The following is a 22,138-nucleotide window of genomic DNA, read 5'->3' on the forward strand; positions in this document are numbered from 1 at the left end:
CAGCAAGGTTTATTCTCGGAATCACTGTTCTGTTGCCTACTTTTTCTTAAGGCATGGAAGATTTTCTCAACCACTGCTTCCTGTGCACTTCAAGATGTTAATACAGCGTGTCACCCTGAGGGTGTGTCCCAAGGTCTAAGTGATTCAGAGGTCAGAGTTTTAAAAATATCAGTACAATGGTTTTAGGTAAATATATGGAATTTCAGCCCTTTAAAAAAAAACATGCTATATTAGAACAGAAAACTAGGATTTTACGGACTTGAATTAATAACGGGGGCTGAGGGGCACCTGGGTGGCGCAATCGGTTAAGCGTCCGACTTCAGCCAGGTCACGATCTCATGGTCTGTGAGTTCGAGCCCTGCGTCAGGCTCTGGGCTGATGGCTCAGAGCCTGGAGCCTGTTTCCGATTCTGTGTCTCCCTCTCTCTCTGCCCCATCCCTGTTCATGCTCTGTCTCTCTCTGTCCCAAAAATAAATAAACGTTGAAAAAAAAATGTTTAAAAAAATATAAAAAATAAAAAAAAATAACGGGGGCTGAGCAGAGATTGAGGCAAGCCCCGCACGCAGGGCCTTCCGATGAGATGGCCGAGGGGCTGGGGTCCGCTGGGGAGCAGGTAGCAGCCACAGAGAGCAGACGTTGACCACCACAGAACTTTTCCACTCCTTTTGCAATATATTATAACTTCTCAGAAATATCTGAGTCAGATCATCTATTCTTAAGATTTCCTTAAAATAAAACAAAACAAAACAAAAATTAACCCGGAATCTTTAGGACATATTTTATGCAGCTCTTGGAAAAATTCCTGAAGCCCTGTTACGCAGTATGATACATAGCTGAATAGATAATCAAGTGCTTTTACTTGAAAATACACCATCTTTTTTTAAAATTTTTTATTCATTAAAGAAAAGTTTGCAAATGTGCAAAGGAAGTCAGAATGTCACTTCAGGATGATTTGTCTGAAACTCTTACCTTCATAGAATTTCCTTCTGCCCTGAAGTATACAGATCTTTACTGGTTCTGAGTAAAAACTCATTACAGATCAAAGTCTCTCTTCCTTGTTTAATCTTTGTTTTCTGTTTGCCATTCCCAAGTTCAGTCCTAAGAGTTATTATTGTCCTTGAGAAGGAAAAAAAAAAATTTCTTCTCTGTTGGTCCTTTAAAATAATTGTCATTATTTATTTTTTTAATTTTTATTTTTTAATATAATTTGTTGTCAAGTTAGCTAACATATAGTGTATATACAGTGTGCTCTTGGCTTCAGAGTAGATTCCCATGATTAATCACTTACATACAACACCCAGTGCTCATCCCAACAGGTGCCCTCCTCAATGCCCATCACCCATTTTCCCCTCTCCCCCACATCCCTCCCATCAATCCTCAGTTTGTTCCCTGTATTTAAGAGGCTTTTATGGTTTGCCTCCCTCTCTGAAACTATTTTTTCCCCTTCCCTTCCCCCATGGTCTTCTGTTAAGTTCCTCAAGTTCCACATATGAAGGAAAACATATGTATCTGTCTTTCTCTGACTGACTTATTTCACTCAGCATAATACCCTCCAGTTCCATCCTTGTTGTCGCAAATGGCAGGATTTCATTCTTTCTCATTGCCAAGTAGTATTCCATTGTATATATAAATCACATCTTCTTTATCCATTCATTCATCCATTGATAAACATTTGGGCTCTTTCCATAATTTGGCTATTATTGAAAGTGTTGCTGTAAACATTGGGGTCCACGTGCCCCTATGCATCAGCACTCCTGTATCCCTTGGGTAAATTCCTAGCAGTGCTATTGCTGGGTCGTAGGATAGGTCTATTTTTAATTTTTTGAGGAACCTCCAGACTGTTTTCCAGAGCAGCTGCACCAGTTTGCATTCCCACCAATTGTGTCATTATTTAAAAGTACTTCTTCCAACATTCTCTTCTATGCTGTGTCCACCTTCTTTTTCTCTTCCTCTTTGCTTTATTCTGCTGTTGTCATCAACACGAGAATTCCTGTAACGTTTTGGTTTCAATGCTGGTGCCCAGGGAGGGGTGGTTTGTAAGTAGACCGGCCTTCTGTTCTGCATGAGGCACAGCTCCCTGCTGGCACACTCAGATGTTAAAGGTGGAAATGTTTGTGCCACAGTCCGCACTTAGCAAAATGTATCACTATTTACGGCCATAATCTTTTATGAACTGTTTTATTATTTATTGTAAATCTTTTCCATCCTCAGCCCCGCGCTGTTGACCCTACAGGCCATGCCGTCTGATGCCTGGATTTGTCCAGTCACGGTGACAGCAGTGCCCCTTCGTAATTTAGTCCTTAGATTTTCTACCAGAGAAAAGTAAAAAGACACATTAGATGTTCATTTCACTTTTACCCACAAGAGAAACTTGAATAGGTAAACGTTTTGTTTTTTCTAAGTAGCAAAAGGCAAGAAAAGTAACGGGGAGTTTACACCAACAGCTTCCAGATGCTGCTTCTGAACATTTATCCGCAATAACGAAGGCTTCCAGGTAGACTTTGTCCAGGGCCAGAGGAGATGTGCTGTGGCAGGTGGGGATTTCATTATATGAGGACAGGTGATGATCTCCTCTCCTATTAGCTGTTAGTTTCCGCCTCCTCCATTACCAGCTTTTCACCAAAAATATTAACCAGAAATAAATCACTTTGTTGACAGTGTTTCCCTTTTTCCACCTCTTTAGCTCACTTTCTGATGGAGAGGCTTTTTCATAGTGAAATGACTAAAATTCGGGCAGCTGGGGAGTCAGGAAGTGAGAGCCATGCAGCAGTCACAAGCCGGCTGCTTTTCTGGAAGAACTGGGAACCGACTAAGTGACTAGTTGAAGGATGGTACAAATGTGCTCAAGTTGAGCACATCGGCAAGTTGAGCACATCGGCAAGTCCGTATTTCATTTGCTGCTCTCCTCCCTGGGGAGATGCAGACCCAGCTCATCCTGTGTCAGGCACGTCCTGGCACTCCCCTGTCCACCACCTTCTCCCACCAGTGGCCATCACTGTGGCGTGAATGCAGGGCCGGCCCTGTCCACCGCAAAGCTGGGCCTCTGCCGAGAGTGGATGTGCTTCTGCACTTTACAAATGCATGAGGCACGGGAGAAGAAAAGGAGCTTCAGGAATACCATCTCGACATTCTGAAAAGGACATTGCTTGGTGCGAAGGTGCAGGTGCAGTGTCTTCTGTCCTCAGATCATGGGCAGAGTTGAAGATGGCTAATGTCATTGGAGATGTAACCCCGTTAATCAAGCACATGCTATGTAAGGCATCCTGCAAGTTTGGTTTTTCCTGCTCCTCTTCCTGAAACATAGCTGCCAATCTAGGTGGCTGGAAGATTAATATACAAATGTCTGTGTAACCATGGTGCCACCGTGAGCTTCAGATCTGTGCTGAAATAGAGGCTTGTGAACACCTGATGGCCTCGTTACTCTTCCCTCTTCACTTAGGCTTAATCACAGAGATGAGCTTGCCCTCAAAACCAGTAGGTGCAGATGGAGGGGGAATAATTAGGATTGCAAGTTGACAGGCCTCTGGGTTGCAGAAGTTTTAGGAAATTGGGGCATATCTTAACTTCTAGAGGGAGGGAAAGACTAAATCATTTTCATGTGCTGTGTTTCTCAGGTGAAAAAGTCTTCCTTCAGTTACCTGGGATCCTGCATACTGAAATGGCTGCTCCCAGCCCCCCTTCAGCCCTCCTTCCTGTATCCCTTCCTTTTGCTCTGTTCGTTCCAAGGAGGATCCGCGGTTCTGTACCGCCCCTGAGCTGCCTGGATGTTAAGGGATCACAGGAGGGAGGCAGTGTAGCTTAGTGGATAAGAGTGCAGACTGGAGACTGGGATGCCAGCCTGCCTGTATTCAAATCTGAGCTCAGCTCAGGGGCACAGACAATCACTTCCTTTCTCTGTGCCCCAGTCTCTGCATTCCTTATGGATAATAATAACGGTAGCCAATCAGTACGGCCCTTGTGAGGACTAACCTGAAGTTAATATACACAAAGTACTTTAGAACAGTGAGTAGCGATGTATGCATCGGTTGCTACTTTTTTTGAGCATGTACTGTGTACTAAGAACATTAACATGAAATACCTTACTTAACCCTTGCAGCACCCTTACAAAGAAGGTATTTTGAAACCTTTTTCCAGTGATGAAACTGAGGCTAGAGAGTCTGTTGACCGGAAGTCACTTAACTATTAAATGGCCAGTACGGACTGGAGACTCAGATTGTTGCAAACGGTGTGCTAAACCACCGCGCTCCCCGCCTCCAGGGGACGCCTCCCGGGGACGCCTCCCAATGCAGAGCACTGTAGCTGCACGTTTGGCCTGAGACTGATGCCCTGTTAACCTAATATCGTCTCTTTCTAGAGAAGACCTCACATTAGGCTCATGCTGCCTTGGCTTATGAAGGGTTCTTCATTGAGTCCTTGCCCCGTAACATTGCTTGTCCTTTGTTGCCTTTTTAGTATGCAGCATGACTCCTTCTCCCTGAGAAGAAACCTCTTCTGTGCTGTGCAGGATAAAGCTGCATCCAGGGTAGAAAATTATTTGGAATGTTGTTTCCCTCGGTGATTGTCTCCCTTTCAACTCAATTTCTTCTGAGTGGCTTGGTGATAACTGGGCTTCACTCCTCACATCGGTGGAGATCTGCAATGCAGAGGTAGCCCATTTCCAGTATTTAGCAAAATCTAGGAGCCTGTTCCTGGCACATATGGTGGCAGCCTCGTCCTGGTTCACCTGGATACCTGAGGGTTGGTTTTAAACGTACCTTGGGGTGCCTGGGTGGCTCAGTAGGTTAAGCATCCGATTCTTAGTTTTTTAGTGCGGGTCATGATCTCGTGGTTCATGAGTTTGAGCCCCACATCGAACTTGGGATTCTCTCTCTCTCCCTGTCTCTCTGCCCATCCCGTGCTCGTGTGCACACCTCTCTCTCTCTCTAAATAAATAAATAAATAAATAAACTTAAAAAAATAAATGTACCTATAGTCTTTACCTGCCCTATCTCTTAAACCATTATTCGGTCTGCACGTGTCACTGCTGGTTTGTTTGCCGCATTGGCCACCGGTATCACGATGTCTCATGTGGACCGCTACTCTGGCCACCTGTCTTGTCTTCTGCAAGCCCCACTGCTTTGTTAAAACACAGCAGGACTTCCCACTGCTGTTGGGACAAAGTCAGGATCCCTACATGCAGTGTGCCTTCCTTCCCCAGGCTTTAGCCTCATGTGCCTCCTCGATGCGCCTTCCAGCAGCTCTGTAGATGGGCTGTGTTCTCTGTGCAGGGGACACTTTCCCCATTTTCCCACAGCCCTACCCTCCCTTCAGGTCTCGACTCAGTTAGCCAGGCTAGGCCCCACACCCTCCCCCCACCCCCGTAACACTGTACCCTCCCTTCCACAGCATTAGACTCCATTACAGTTCCCTTTCATGTACCCACACAGGTCTTTGCACTCCCTGAGATTTGGAGTCATGGCTGGTTTTGCTGACCATTATGTTCCCAAGGCCTGGCATGTTGTAGGCATTCACTAGACAGCTGCTGGCAGATCGAGGGAATGGGGGAAGTACCCACCATGTCTCTGTGGCAAGAAGGGTGACATTTTGAGATACCCATTAGGGAGCCCTTTTTGAGATTCTTGATGTCCTCAGAGGGAAGTCTCCATATTTCAGACCAGTTTGTGGGTTTCTCTGAACTCTCAGATTTTAAGGGAATTGCTACCTGCAGAGTCACAGTAATATGCAGACCCATTGCCTGACCTTTAACCCTGTGCCTGGGGACCAGCTCCTGGCGTCTCCCCTGTGAACTGTCCGCTCAGAAACAAGAATAGCACTGCCACCTTTGTATGGAAGCTCCAGCACTACCCAGGTGGGAGTGGAGAAATCTTAACACTCTGGGTTTGACCAACAATCCTCCAAGGTGTCTCTGTCCTTAAAAGCCCTTTGATTGTTAACCGTGTCCTTCACGGAAGAGTTGGAAATTAACCTAGTCACCCAGAAGTCAAAGACTCTTCAAAATCAGAGTGACTTTTTCTTTGTTCATTTTATACAAGAAAACTCTACACTTTCTGTCAACTTGTAGGTTGGCTCATTTATGCTCCTATTTGAGTTAGGCAAAGATGCAAATGAAAAATAACTCACATTTATTGAGCACTTAGTGTTTACCAGGCACTACAGAAGCATATTCTCCAGACCATCTTATTCAGTCCTGACAGCTTCTCTGTGAGGTGTGGATGCTGTGATCACCCCACTTTATAGGCAAGAAACGGAGGCTCGGAGAAGCTCGATAATACGTGTAAGGTCACACAGCCAAAGTGGTGAGGCTGGGATTTGAACTCAGAGCTGCCTACCTTTGAGCACGTGCTGTTGGCCACCTTACTGCATCGCCTTATCCTTTCAAGTATTCTGTATCACTTGCAGGTTATGAGCTGTTTGGCATAAAACAACGTTTCCCCATTTCCCATCACCTACTAGCCTATAGCGGGTTCACTCTTTAAGCCCCTTTAAATTGTTTTATGTTTAAGATATAACTAAAAAGCATGCCATACAAAGTTGCATTAAATCTGGCCTGACAGTCATATCAAATAATTGTGAACTAATATATGTTTTACTTCGTGTACTTACAAGAAGTATGTCTTCCGTCTTTATCTTAATATTTTCTTTTACTATTTAATGACAGTAACCATAGCCTTGAGGCATGTTTAGAAAAGCAACACTAGTCGTGGCAGTCCTAGTCTCGCGTGCCCTCACATCTTTTCCTTCCCCTGATTTGCAGGGGTGTTTTTAATTTTTTTTTTTTAAATGTTTATTATTTTCGAGAGGGAGGTGGAGACAGAGCACGAGCTGGGGAGAGGCAGAAGGAAGGAGACAGAATCCGAAGTGTACTCCAGGCTTTGAGCTGTCAGCACAGAGCCCAATGTGGGGCTTGAACCTGTAAACTGTGACATCATGGCCTGAGCCGAAGTCGGAGGCCGAGCTGATTGAGCCTCCCAGGCTTCCCCCTGGTTTGCAGTTTCCAAGGGGACCTGATCCCTGCAGGCTGACTCTCCTTGGCTTGTGGGAAGGTTCCACCAATCCGACGCCCTGTTGGGAGAAGGGGGAGGGGCTTAGGGAAGGCCACTCCCTTTCCATCTCCTGCGGGAGCTGCATGTCCTCCAAGGTGCGGACCCTACCAGATGGCCCCCGACTTTGGGCTCCGTCTACCTCCTTCTTTTGTTCCTCCAGCCTCAGGGAGGCACCAGCCTGTGTCGGGCTGCATTACTGCCCCTATGGACCTTCACCACCTGTGTACCCACTTCCTCCATTAAATTTCCTCTGTTGTAGAGAAAGACAGATACCATATGTTTTCACTCTTATGTGGAACTTAAGAGAAACTTAACAGAAACCCATGGGGGAGGGGAAGGAAAAAAAAAAAGGTTAGAGTGGGAGAGAGCCAAAGCATAAGAGATTCTTAAAAACTGAGAACAAACTGAGGGTTGATGGGGGGTGGGAGGGAGGGGAGGGTGAGGGATGGGTATTGAGGAGGGCATCTTTTGGGATGAGCCCTGGGTGTTGTATGGAAACCAATTTGACAATAAATTTCATATAGTGAAAAAAAAAAACAAATAAAAAAATAAATAAATTTCCTCTGTTGTAAATAAATTGGGCTGTCGTTCTCCAGGTTGGACTGTACTGATAACTGCAGTATTCACACATGTGATCACATTACTTATTTATAGTTTACTTTAGAGGAATGGACGGTGGATGCTACAATTGGGTTAGAAAACTCTGGTTAAAAGCAACCAAATCCTTTGTGTTTGCTGCAGAGCAAAACCCTGGCTGGATGTCTGACATCCCTGCTTCTAGTTCTAGCTGAGCCACTCGGGGAACTGAGAATCAGTCAAGTCAGGGCCTCAGTTTCATGGGAAATAATGGGTCCCCAGGGTCCTTTCAGGAGTCCCGTTAGCTGGTTTAACTCCTTCCAAAACAAGATGGTTCTAGGATGCAGTCTCGGTTTCCGTGGGGACCGGTGAGTTATCTCTTAAAGTGCACTGGCCCCTGACTCTGGCCTGCCTGCTGTCCTTCTGATGCGTGCTATTGGCCCTAAGCGCCCAGGTGACAGAATGTGCGTGAACTAGGGCGAATCTCTCACTCCGCTGGGAAGAACCTCAAATAGGCCTTTGTGATTCTGATCCTGATCCGGGCAGTTGGTCTTCATCTGGGCACGACACACTTAGTGAACATATAGTACAAGAGTAAAATTTACTGCTCAGCTGTCCTGACTGTGCTTAACAATGTTTCAAAGATGGTGATGTTTCATATATTCACCTTAAATATAAAACCAACAGACAGAATATACAGACAGCACTTGTCTGATGTAATATATTTTCTCCTCCATTTTAAGCACAATCTTCTTAGATTCTTTAAACACCATTTTTTTTAAAAAGGTACCTTATCCTGCATTTGTGTGTGTATGTGTGTGTGTGTGTGTGTGTGTGTGTGTGTGTCTGTGTCTGTGTCTGTGTGTCTTTGGGGCCGGATGCTCTGGGTAATGTAAGTAACTTTGATTTACTAAACTTTGCTCTGCTTTCCCCCACCCCAGCCCTTTCTTTTCAGAAGATACATTTAGACAATCACCATTCACCTCTAATTCGAAAGACCTGCTGCCCAGTGACTCTGTGCTTCACGGAAGAATATCAGCGCCAGGTATGGAAACATTATTGACTTTGCTTCTACTGTTGGTTGCTTAAAATTACTTTTCTGAAATGTGTAAATTCTCAGATACTCTCAGCTTATGTGCTGAAGTTATTTGTCTGAAGCTAGTTTTTCTTTTTTAAAGGAGAAACTCAATTTAAACAGCCACAAAGGTTTATTAAAATCAAGGGTCGGCAGTAATCGAGTGCTTCATTTTTGCTTTAGGAGCTCGTTGTTCTTTACCTGCTGATGTTTCGTTCATACGGCAAATTTCTTTTTCTTTGAAAGAGCTAAGTATAACTTGAAAGTAATTTGCTTTACACACTGTTAGTATTTCGGGCAGACTGCCAGGAAGATATAGGAGGGCAGTGGCAAGAACTAATCGCCAGCAGGGAAGGTCGTGACCCTAGTGGGGTGTGGGTGGCCACAAAGACCACTCTGGTTTCCATGGAGGCAGCACAGCTCATTAAGACAATCTCGCCACCCGGACTCCGCCTCTCTTCTTAATCAGAGGATCTGCATATATCCATCTAATGTTCCTTTTTGCAATCTCAGCATCAATACATAATTTATTATCTACTCTCCTTTCCAGAGTAGAAGGCAAGATGTGTTTTCTGTCCCCTTCCCAATTGCATGGCCATCCCTCAGGGCTTGTCTGTGTGTTCTCAGAGCTATTATGAGATGAGAACACTTGAGAACCACTGCACGGTAGCCCATAGTCCTCACCCTCCCACCTCCCACCCCAACCCCATTGCAGCAGCCTGAAAGCTTCCTGCTGTTGTTACTTTAGTTCCAGCAACTGAGAAAATTTCAGAAGCTCTCCACAGCCTCTGCACCCATTCATTTGTCCAGGAGAGCATGGGAGACCAAGGCCACGAGTGTTCAGGAAGGGCTTACAGCAGGGTCATTGGCCAGGAACCCCTGCAACGATAAAGCCCAAGTGTCTCCCACCCGCCCAAGGAGCCAGGTGTCACAGATGGCTGGAAGTCTGAGTGTTTTGCAATTCAGAAAGAGCCAAGAAGCATCTCAGGAAATACTGGCTTGGGGTAGCACACACAGGTCACTGGAAGTGGTTTGTGACAAAACTGGGGGGGAAACGCAACTCTTTGTCACTCTTTAGTCTTGTCATGGCAGATCCGTTTCTTCTCATCTCCAAAGAGTCCAGGTACTTACATACTTTTTAGGTTTGCAGGGCTTTTCAAATGCCATAGATAACACGCTACCCCCAAAGCACATTACATTATACCTGGTTCTAGAGGTGGAGAGAAATTTTGCTTAGTTGATGTCTTCATTCTCAAACAGGAGCTATTTGAACTACTGTTTGCTTCCCACAGTGTCATTTTGTATAGCCATCTCCCTGGTCCCCAAATTATCACCCTGCTGTTAAGTTGATGGATTGTGACTTTCTAATGTCAAAATAACTGCCTAGGAACTGCCTGTCAGAGTGCTGTGACCCATACAGCCAGCATCCCGTGATGTATATCCAAACCCTGCATTGCTGCCCTAATAATGTTTGGCTTGGCTATATTTTAAGAAGGTTTTATTGGTCAAGTTACAACTCGACCTCAAAGAGTGATATCAGTGTATGTTTCACTGTGTATAGAAGAGGTTTGTGTGGTTTGCTGGATAGACCTATTACAAATTAGATAAACTCACTTAAAAAGTTAACTTTTATTTTGGGTGGGAAGTCAGCATAACTGGGATTTTTAAAATGTAAATCTACCATTCTGAGGGAGAATCAGTCTATACTTCCAAGAGCCTTTATTTAGGCAGGGGACAAGCAAAATGAGTATACATTTTGCTAAAACAGACAACTAACAAGGAACTTAAAAAAAAAAATAAGCTAGTTGAAAATGCTTTAGAAATGGAGTCAAATTAGAAAAATTAAAAATGACAAGGACAACCTTGTAATCACAAAGTTCCCATAACCTGAAGACATGTTTTGTGAGGACAGCCTCAATAATTTGGGCTAACTGTGGAGAAGACCAATCTGAATTAACAAAAGATTGCAGGACAGAGACTTTTCAAGAAAACGTTTCTTTCAAGTCTGGATAGTGATAAATGGCCATCGTATTCTGACTACAGCTCCTCAGTCCCTTTCCCACAATTCTGAAATCCAAAAAGCTCCACCAATTGCAATTTTTTTTAATAAGTTACTTGGTGTCAAAACCTAATGGGAGGCGATTTATAGCCCTTATGTACTACCAAGGGTGAAATTCATACATTTTGCTACAGAAATATCAACGTGCTTGACTATGAAGGCCCACTGGAGTGTTATGTAAAATATGTCTCAGGCATCATATTATCATTCTAAAATAAGAGAAAGTATGAGTCCCAAACACGTCAGAGCCCAGGGGTCTCAGCTAGATAGTGTGGACCTACAATTATTCTAGTACTCTGCTAAATGCAGTACTGGAAGCAAAGACATTAAAGTGACAGTTGAGGATCTTGAGGTTCACAGGTATAAGAGTCATGGATTCCTACAGAAAATTTCAGAAGACCAAGTGGGCAGCAGATTGCTGAATCATTGGAGATGTGGCAAGAAAGAGGAGTCCAATGGGGGATGTTCTAATGCTAAGGCAACATTATTGATGAGGACCTGGGTTTAAAGAGAAAAGGAAGTGGTTGGTGAGAGAGGCAGACAAAGGGTCAGTTCATGGGTTTGGGAGACTGGTTAGCTTTGCTATGAGCAAGTTGAATTGGGAGGAATAGTGTCTGTGCAGAAATGGGGAAGCCAGGAAGGAGACAGGTGGCTTTAGTGACTAGGCAAAAAATAATTTGTTCTTACTGTATAAATAAAGGCCTCAGAGTTCTTAGAAATCGTCTCTTCAGTAGTTTAAATATTACCATTACAATGTTATTTCTATTCTTTAGTTACTTAGCAAACTTCTTCTTTCCAGAGATAATGCAAAGATAAATATCAGCCCAAAGAATTGTCTCCGATTCCCAATTAGTAGAGACCATAATTAATGAGGTTTAACATGTCTGGTTTCAGTCTTCAGCAAATGCTGAAGACCCATAGCTTTCTTCTCATCCCCAAAGAGTCCAGGTACCTACATGCTTTTTAGGTTTGTGGGGCTTTTCAAACACCATAGATAACGTGCTTATATATTTATATACCTCCTATCAACGGGATGAGATTATCTTCTAAACACTTCTGGAGTAAGCCCGTGGGGCAGGGGAGGCGTGCCACTCGAGAGCACCCTTTAGGACGCCACAGCTCCACACCGAGGGGACCCACCCAGCGTGTTGTGATTGTGTTGCAGGCCTGTGGAGAGTGAAGCAAGCAGCATGGGGAATAGCAAAGTGGGGAGAGGTGGGTAGGGCTGTGGACTGCGAAGACATCGAGAATAGCACACTTAACTAGGCATTTGCCTTCGGCAGATGGTGTCTGAGACACACAGCTGCCGCCATCCCAGAGAAACAGAATAAACACAGAGCTTCAGGGTGTCCTGGCCTTCGTCGTTGCCACTATTTCTAGACTGACTTTCCTGAGAACCAAAGAATGTTCGTGAGCCAAGACCTAACATTTTCACTTGCTGTGAATGTCTGAGACAGAGGGAACACCAGGATTCCTTAATAAAATGACGAGTTAAAAGCTCCTGTCACCTTCAGCTGGAGGGACCTGGGGACAAAATATCCTTAAAGCCATGAATAGATGCCTGAGTGCACCCTGGGTGGTGGTGTTGCTGATGGTGATTTTACAAAAGGAATAAAAGAACTTTCCTATAATGGGGGAGATAGAAATTACAGACGACGTATGATTTAATGTACTCTGTCTAATTTGTCGTTGTCTCACTTTGTAGAAGATTTACACTAATAGAAAAAAGAGTGTGAGATCGGGTGTTTTTCAGGGCACCAAGGGCTGGTCTGTATAAGGAGTAGATGCATTAGTACCATTGTACCTGCAGCTGTTTACAATTCCCCATCGTCTTTCCATAAGCAAAGACCATCAAGAGAAGAATTTATATCTTAGCACTGCTTTTAAACAATATGGAGCTTCAATTCTTGTGTTATTATGATTTTGAAGGCGCAGTATGTTTGCTCTGTATTAAGCCAAAAAAACAAAAACACAACCAGAGCGGGTGTGAAGGGAAATGTGGGTCTCTGTGGAATACTTTGAAAGTGTTTGGAGTCACTGATGCTTCTGTTTGATATTTCAGACCGAGCTTAGAGTTAGACAATGCAAAACGTATCAACAATTCCATTTGTAAACCCCTGCCCCGATCATTTGCCAGAACCCCTTAAAAAGAAAACAACGCTTTTTGTCGTTGTTGTTTACAGCACATAAACAGGATGTACAGAACATGGGGAGAGTTTGGGTCCTTCCAGGACTTGATATGCGAATCAGGATCTGCTGTGAAGCTAACAAGACCAGTTTGGAGTGGTCTGCCTTGTCACTGGGCCAATTCTCAATCTATTTTCCTCTCTCTGTTCTGCCCATCAATCTAATATAAGTGGTACCATCTCATATACTTCACTGATATCGAAACGAATGATGCCTCACGTCGAGGGGCACCCACAGTGGACTGTCAGCCTGCCATGCTACTGGCCAGATAGGAATGACCTCTTTCAGACTGTTGGCTTTGAAGATGTGCACATCACCTTCCTTTACATTAAGACTTAACCAGCTCAGAGAGAGAGAGACAGACAGACAGACAGACAGATAGACAAAAAACTCTGTCCTAGATTACAGCAAAGTGTTTTCTTTAATCCTTTTTCAAAGACAGCGGATTCTTTTTAAATTCAGACTAAGTCACGGATAGACAGTAGCACATTTGAGTGCTGTTGGTGTGTATCATTTTGTAGCTTAAGCTCCTTTTGATTACACACATTCGTTGCGTTCAGAGAAGGAAGCTAATAAAACACGGGTTTGAACTGCACGGGTCCACTTAAATGCAGTTTTTTGGTTTTTTTTTTGGTAAACACTGTATAGTACTGTAAACGTATTTTCTCTTCCTTATGATTTTCTTAATTTTCTTTTCTCTAGCCGTCTTTATTGTAAGAATACTGTATACAGTACATGTAACCTATAACATTCAAGATAATGTGCTCATCAACCATATTATTGGGAAGGTTACCAGTCAACAGTATGGTCTTAGTTGTTAAGTTTTTGGGGAGCCAGAGGTTATATGCAATTTTCGGCTGCATGGGGTCAGCACCCCAATACCCCTGTGTTGTTCAAGGGTCAAATGTAATTATCAGGGCACAGGACCGATGTCATTTCATTTAATTCTGAAAACAACTCACTGAGACATGGGAATTATGCTTACTTTACAAATGACTAAATGGAGGTTCAGAGAGATTTAATAACTTTTCCAATTTTATTGAGATATGATTGACATATCAGATGGTGTTAGTTTAAGGTATACAACATAATGATTTGAGATATATATATATATATATATATATTGTACAGTGGTTACCACAATAAGTTTAGCTACCATCCATCACCATACACACTGACACACTTTTTTTCTCATGATGAGAACTTTTAAGCTCTACGCTGGCAGTAACTTAAAGATTAACGATACGATATCGTTACCTATGCTGTACGTTACGTCCTCATGACTTAGTTGTCTTGTAACTGGGAGTCTGCACTTTATGCAGAGAGATTGAATAGCCAGTACGAAGCACTCTGTACTTGCACCTGTACTAGGACCTTTTGCGGAGAGGCTTAATAGCTTGTACAAGTCCTGCCGTTGGTGAGCGGCAGCACCGGAATTCAAACCCGGAACTGCACACGGTACATTTTCTTCCTTTCTGCCCTGTCACGCCACCTGCTAAGTCAGGTGAGGTGTCACTGGCCGTGAGCATAAGGAACACATCTCTACGGTATTTGTTCACATATACCCACATTTGGCATCTGACGTATCACTGATGGATTACCCTTTTTTAGTTAGGAATAAAAAGTAGCCCTTTACGTAAGATACTTCAAAGAAGTTACAAGATAAGAATATTCTGTTTATCCATGTAATTCTAATTTTGTCCTCTTCTCTTCCATTTCTTTCTTTTCTTTCTTCCTTTAAAATATCTGGTAATCGTAGTCCCTTAAAATGTTTCTTTCGGGGCTCCTGGGTGGCGCAGTCGGTTAAGCGTCCGACTTCAGCCAGGTCACGATCTCATGGTCCGGGAGTTCGAGCCCCGCGTCAGGCTCTGGGCTGATGGCTTGGAGCCTGGAGCCTGTTTCTGATTCTGTGTCTCCCTCTCTCTCTGCCCCTCCCCCGTTCATGCTCTGTCTCTCTCTGTCCCAAAAATAAATAAACGTTGAAAAAAAAAATTTTTTTTAAATGTTTCTTTCAATTAAGAAAATTAAAGAAAGGGTTAATGTTTATTTTCAGTCATTTTTAGTAGATCCTCTGAACCGTAGAAATAGTTTCAGGAAACTGTAAAAACCTCTTGGTTAAATAAAGCCCATAATGCTGAAGGTAGTGGTGATCCAGTCAGCAGTACAGAAGAAAAAGTTCTAGACTGGGAATCAGGAGAGCCCAGGTGTTAAGTGTAGCCCACTCTCCAGTAGAAAGAGGATAGAAGGTCTCCAAGCTTCTTCCATATCCCTTCTTTTTCAAAAAGTCTACCATCTGGAGCAGTCCTGTCAACTTCAGCCCAGGTGCCTTTATTTTCTTGGTAGGGCCCAAACTATAATGCTGGAACTGGGCAAAATCAGTCTCTACCCCTGAAATTCTACCGCCCACACTAAGAGTTGGCGACGGGACAAGTCACCATAAGTATTCGGTATTGGGGGTGGTAGCAGCTGGGAAGGGGCGCAAGAAGGGTTTCTAGGAAGCCAGGATGTTACATTTCTTTCTTTTTTTTTTTAATGTTTATTTTTGAGAGAGAGAGAGCACGTGCAAGGGAAGGAGGGGGAGAGAGGTGGGTGGGGAGGGAGAGGGAGAGGGAGACGGAGGATCTGAAGCAGGATCTGCTCTATCAGTGCAAAACTCGATATAAGGTTTGAACCCATGAACTGTGAGATCATGACCTGAGCTGAAGTCGGATGCTCAACGGACTGAGTCACCCAGGCGCCCCAAGGATGTTCCATTTCTTTACCTGGCTGCTGTTTACATGCTTATGTAATTTTGTGAAAATTCACCAAGCTGTGCACTATGAGTCTTTCTGCATTTGTTAGGGCTAATTGGCTTATTCACAAATAGATGGGTCTAGATGCCAAGTGGTCACCTCCAAACCATCAATCTGAGTGCATGTTCATTTCAGAGACTAGGACAGTGATGATGAGGACAGCAGTCTTTCAATTATCCACCTTTTAGTCTGCAGGAGCATTTCCATTTGTAGCACGAACTTATTGCCCTGAACTAAATGACACGTAGACTGATGTATCTGATTCCTGTTGTGTTTCAAATTGGAAAGCTATTCTGTATTGCTTATAGCATTTCTTGGATGTACTCGCAATAGATGAACTGTAGTCTGTCCAGCTGTTTACCAGAGGGAAAGTTTTCATTGTTTCGGATTTTCCTGATCTAGATGATGTTACTTGAAGCTAAAAAAGATGTTCTGGGAACTAGCCCCATCCATCCCTCACCAGCCTAACGAATTCATGGGTGAATTCTAAAAAAAAGAGCTATTGACTCTGTTCAGAACTCCTTGCAGAAAAGGGGCTTGCATTAATCACTGTCAACTTTGTATCCAGGTTAGCCCTTTTCAAAACTATAACCAATGGGATCTCTGCAGACCAACAGTTGTGGGGTTCACACACTGAAGTGAAGGTGCACTTTTTTAATGGGTGGTCAGCTTTGCGAAGGAGAAATTTATTGGATACCTCACATGAGCTATCTCTAAAGACAGGACAAAGACAGGACCAGAAAACAACTGTGGTTGTTTGGCCAAGCCTCTTTATCTCCGCCCAGATGGCACAGGGGTTGAATCACTTGGTATCGAAGATAATCATCAACACTTTCATGTTTGTTCTTTGTGGGAAATGTAACATCCAAAAGCCCCGGGGGCTGTGACCACTTTGGCCCCGGCCCTGCGTCTTCCTGTGAACACAACAAATGTGTATGTGCTCACATAAAATTTTCTGCACCCCATTTGCAAGGCCTCAGCAGTGCCTGTGGTCGTGATTTTACTTTTGCAAAGACTATTGAAGCACCTTGAGAATGAATAAAAGGCCAAATTCTCAAGTATGTGTAATGGATGATGAAGAGTATTTGTTTGAAAATGGGAATGTAGTAACCTCTGGCTTCAGTTTGGGACTGGCTAATTCAATCTACAAGGCCTATTCTGTGTATACAATATGTCTTTCCATTCCTTTGCTATCAAAAATACATATTCTCATTTCATGCAATTTCTTCTTTGTGTTTATTCCTTTTCAGGGCAGCAACTGCCCTCCGGTAACCAGGATAGAAAAAAAGAGAAAAATCGTTGCAAACTAGACCATATATTTTCATTTAAACAAACCCATTCTGTATTCCCATATGTAGGGCCAAATGAGTGCTTCTCGGTGGTAAGAGAGACACCCCCACATCACACCACAGCCCGTTTCTTGATGTCATTATAGGAATGACAGTCAGGGGCTTCATTTTTTGGCTTATGCAGCATCTTTCCTTTAGCAGAGTACTTATCATTTCTGTTCTCAATTTATCTTCCAGAAAAGAAAACTTAACTAGTAGCACAAAAGTATGGGCAGTCTTTGAATTTGCTTCATGATATTTGGTCCACTGTACCATCTGCTGGAGTTCTATTGAGACATCCCATGCAGAGGTCCCTCAACCACTTGCCATTCAACAGGTCCCAAACAAAGCATACCATTTTCCCCTACCTTCTCCTGTCCCTTCCAAAAGTCAATTGACTGATTGATTAAAACCCTCCTCTCTATTCTGTTGTTTTCTGTTTTAGTGGATAGCACCATCATCATCACCCACCATGACACAAACCTTAAAGTTGGACACCATTTGTTTGGGTTTTCTTTTTAAATTTTTTTTTTTTCAACGTTTATTTATTTTTGGGACAGAAGGAGACAGAGCATGAACGGGGGAGGAGCAGAGAGAGAGGGAGACACAGAATCGGAAACAGGCTCCAGGCTCCGAGCCATCAGCCCAGAGCCTGACGCGGGGCTCGAACTCCCGGACCGCAAGATCGTGACCTGGCTGAAGTCGGACGCTTAACCGACTGCGCCACCCAGGCGCCCCTTTGTTTGGGTTTTCTTAGGAGCAGATCCTGAGACAAAAAGTTGAGTGCAAGTAGTTCTGTAGGAAGTGACACAGGAAACACTGGGAGAAGAATGAGGAAGCGAGCCAAGGGAAAGAAGGCATCCAATAAGGGGACTGTCATCCAACAGGTCACCTGCTGTGGACAACTGGAGGGTAATTTCACGCAATGGAAGGCCTCAGACTTTCCTCCCCAATAGGTTAAGAGAGCTGGGATGTTTATGTGGTCTACCATCGATCACTTAAACCCACTCTCAGGAGTCAATTCCCTCACGCTGTGGTCTCCAGCACAGGTGAGCAAAGCAGGCTTCAGTGGCTAGAGAAAGCCCTTGGCGGATATACGCAGGTGCTGGCAGTGGGAAGGCAGCATTGAAGCAGTAAAGGCCATGTGATCATTGAGGAAGGGAGGGCAGGAATGGCAGCATTTGCTGCATCAGCTCTCATTATTACCTCTTCTGCACCCTCCACTTCCATTCAGTTACCTTTCCTCCTGCATAGATCCTACCTCCTACCTCTCCTAAACGCATTCTTCTCTTTCAGTCCCAACTGCCAAGAACTTCATTCAAGTCTCCATCATTGGTCCTCTGGATTACAACAACAGCCTCTGGCTGGTCTCCCTATGTCCAGGGTCACTCCCACCATTCCCTTCTCTCCATCATCAAGTCCTAGTCTTTCTAGAAGGCGGATCTCATCGTGTCCCTCTCAGCCCTGCTGACTTCCCATTGCCCTCTAGATAAAGTCTACACTTTGCGCGTGCACTCTCCTGTATGCTGCTTGTTTGGTTGTTTTTTTAATAGCCTGTGTTTTCTTTGGAAATCGTTCCCTGCCACTCCAAAACTGGATTAGATACCACTTCCTTTCATGTCCTTGGATATTTAGAATTCCCTGTTTACTCATCACCTTCTTGATTAACTGCAAGCTCTTTTGTGGGCATAAACTGTCTTGTTGACCATTATGTCTCCCAGAAGCTAGCACCTAATATAGTTGCTAATCAGATCTTGGGAGGAAAACATATTGTTGAAAAACCATTAGTTTGTAAGAACTAGTGTTAAATGTTCTAAAGAGAGATCTGATAAGGCTTTGATTATCACACAGATCTGTTTTTGACTACAGATAAAAATGGATCCCTTTATAAATATAAGATGTGCAGTAAAGCCCTTTCCAAATATAGTTGGTCTCTCTGTCTAATATGAGTAGCACACTACCATGATGTAACTCTCTTTTTTAGCATTAAACAGTTTAGTTTGACAAGAGAAAGATTGCCGGGCTGTTGTGTTCATTTTTTTTTCACCTTGGATATAGATCTAACTGCCAACCACCAAAGAAACTTTCAAAGGCAGAGAGTGGATAATGGAGGTACAGGAAGAGTTTAGTTGGTTTGATGTGAAAAGTCAATACTTGAATTACGGTTACTATTACACTGATTTTCTTTCTTTTTTTTTTTTTTTTTTAATGTGAAATGTATTGCAAATTGGTTTCCATACAACACCCAGTGCTCATCCCAACAGGTGCCCTCCTCAATGCCCATCACCCCCTTTCCCCTCCCTCCCACCCCCCCCCCCCCCCATCAACCCTTATTGTCAGTTTTTAAGAGTCTCTTATGGTTTGGCTCCCTCCCTAACTTTTTTTATTTTCCTTCCCCTCCCCCATGGTCTTCTGTTAAGTTTCTCGGGATCCAAATAAGAGTGAAAACATATGGTATCTGTCTTTCTCTGTATGACTTATTTCACTTAGCATAACACTCTCCAGTTCCATCCACGTTGCTACAAAAGGCCATATTTCATTCTTTCTCATTGCCAAGTAGTATTCCATTGACTATTACACTGATTTTCATGTTTAATAATAAACTTCCCAGGCCTAAAATTCCCTGTGTCATTAACCTCATTTTAAAAGTTTAGAATTATTTCATATAGAATTTTTCCGCATCCGTGAGCCAACTGCTTTATCAAATAAGCTTCTTTTTTAATGTAAATTATTTTATTGAAGGACAGTGTTATATTTTGATCCAAATAGGGCAAAAGTTCACATAGTAGTGTCTCATAAAGACTAGAGGCAAGCTTTGTGTGAGACAGATTTGAATTCAGGCCTGAATCCTGGAATTTGGACAGCCCATGAAATGAAAACATCTTTTTTTTTTCTTTCAAATCATTAAGAAGTTGTACATGGCTTTTTTCTCTTGCTTGGAAACATGTTCCACAAATCTTTTGACACTTCCTCAAGTGTTTCTTCCACATGAAGAGAGGAGCCGTTTTCTACAGCTCTCAGACTACACAGCTCCCTAGCCTTATACCTTTCTCCTCACCTCTGCAAGAAACAACAGTTAGCGCTACTACAGATGGAAATTAATTCCCATGCACGCCATTTTGCCCTCAGCTACATGCTGTCTCAAATGTTTCTGCATTCTATCTCATCTCAGTCTTTTCCTTCCTTTTTTTCTATTGTGAGCCATTGTGGGGGTTACCCGAGGCAGTAGTTCCATTAAATACTCTATTAAACATGTAAATAAGAAAGGAGTCCTCTAAGTTACAGAGAATTATGATGCTCTGGTGTTATTTTGTGAGCTTGGAATCTGATGTCCCATTCTAGGAACTTAATCTACAAATAGACTTGAACAAGTAACACTAAAGTATGTGGACAAGGATGTAAGGTATATGGACAGAGATGTGCTGTATAAGATGTGCAGCATAAAGATTTGAAACAAATTCAATGTCTATAGGTAGGAAGTTGATGAAATGAGCCATGGGACATTCTGTGGGAAACGATAGCCATTAAAAAAAAGATGAAGGGAATCTATAGAAATGTATTTGAACGGATGTCCACGAGATAATGTTAGATTTAGAAAAACAAACACAAAAAAACTGGCTGCAGACAACAGGTGTAACATGATCCCATTTACGGTAAAAAAAAAAAAAAAAAGAGGTGGTACATTTATGTGCACATAATATGCATGGATGTACATGGATAATTTCTCAACAGATAAACTGTTCACAGTGGTTACCCCTGAAGAGTGAAAAGGACTGGGTTTAGGAAGAGAGAGATAGTAAGGGAAAGGTATTCTTTTGTTTTTCAGTTTGTATCCTTTATTCTATTTTTTTTACCATGAATTTACATTACCTTTATAACTTCTAAAACTTACAAAAGTAAAGTATGTGTTCAAATCACGTTTTGTTTTGTTTGTTTGTTTGTTTTTTTAGAATCTGTCATTTACACATGATGACTTTAGGCCTTAATGAATAATCTGTAAAGTAAGTGAACTACTGAAAATAGAGATAAAACAGTGACTCTTAGCCATCTTACCTCAGTGAGCAGTCCCAGCCAGAAGCCAGTTAAGTGACTATTTATAAAGCAGGTTACAAATCTCCTTGAATGGAATGATCCTATCGTTTATAAAATGTGTGCATACAAGAAAAAAATCAGGAAGAGTAGATGCAGAAATATTAACTGTTGTCTCCATTTACTTAGGGTTTCAAGTGATTTTTACTTTTATTTTATGGACTGACATTTTTACAATAAGCATATATTATTTTTGTAATCAGAAAACCTCAATAAGCTCCCTTCATTTTGAACAAAGGAGAAATTATCTTCTATATTCTGGTCCTCAATGCTAGACACCAGATCTTTCTGGAAGTTTCTATCACGAGAAAATGCCTGGAGCTTTGGACAAGGAGATCAACCTTTTTGTTACCTAAAAGCAACAAAAGTGAATGGAAATATTTTCAGCTAGAAGAGATGTTGGGGGTGGGGGGGCTTGTTAAATGGTCTTTGGAAAGTAGAACCCATCTTAAGATATCAAAGTACCTCAAACTAGGGAATACTGTTTTAACATCTTGTATTTATTGGCACCTACTACCTTCACGATTTCCCCATCCTCTGTTACACGCACCCTCAGATACTCTTTCCCATCCAGGCTTTCCAGTCAAAATGACTCATCCATCTGCGGAATCTAGTTCTTGCCTTAAGTATCCAGGAATGAGTCACTCAATCAGTTGGTTCTCTTTTAACTTGAATGGAATTAGGCTCAGGGATGTTCAATTGAAAGATTCATGAATGGGTGGGGTGGGGGGGTGGGGAGAAGGCATTGGTGAGGTTATCTGGGAAATCAGCAGTTTTATAGAAATGAGAATGGGGCTGGGGGAAGCAGGATAATTAGGGAGTCAGCCCAGAGGGAGAATGATTTACAAAAAAAGATTAGGTCCAAACTCTGGCTGTCAGTCTTTGCTAGAGTATGGTGGCAGGAATTAATTGGTTATATGGATTTTAGGTAACTATTTTGTCTTTCAGACAAAATGACTCCTACCAATTATTTTCTTGCTCACTAATTT

The 22,138-nt window shown here is 42.8% G+C and overlaps 1 protein-coding gene across 10 annotated transcripts in view; it reads left to right on the forward strand.

Moving 5' to 3' along the window:
- ZNF827 (zinc finger protein 827) overlaps window positions 1–22,138 on the forward strand; it is a 174,872-nt gene that overhangs the window by 104,698 nt on the left and 48,036 nt on the right. For all 10 annotated transcript variants that reach the window (XR_006295333.1, XR_006295337.1, XR_006295341.1 and 7 more), the window contains exon 8: window positions 8,561–8,664. Coding sequence is in view for 7 of the 10 variants with exons in the window: in XM_043567971.1 (XP_043423906.1) it covers window positions 8,561–8,664 (104 nt within the window). In the remaining 3 variants the exon portion in view is untranslated. The remainder of the gene's footprint in view (window positions 1–8,560; window positions 8,665–22,138) is intronic.

The sequence above is a fragment of the Prionailurus bengalensis genome, chromosome B1 (genome assembly GCF_016509475.1).
Source record: "Prionailurus bengalensis isolate Pbe53 chromosome B1, Fcat_Pben_1.1_paternal_pri, whole genome shotgun sequence".
NCBI lineage: Eukaryota > Metazoa > Chordata > Mammalia > Carnivora > Felidae > Prionailurus > Prionailurus bengalensis.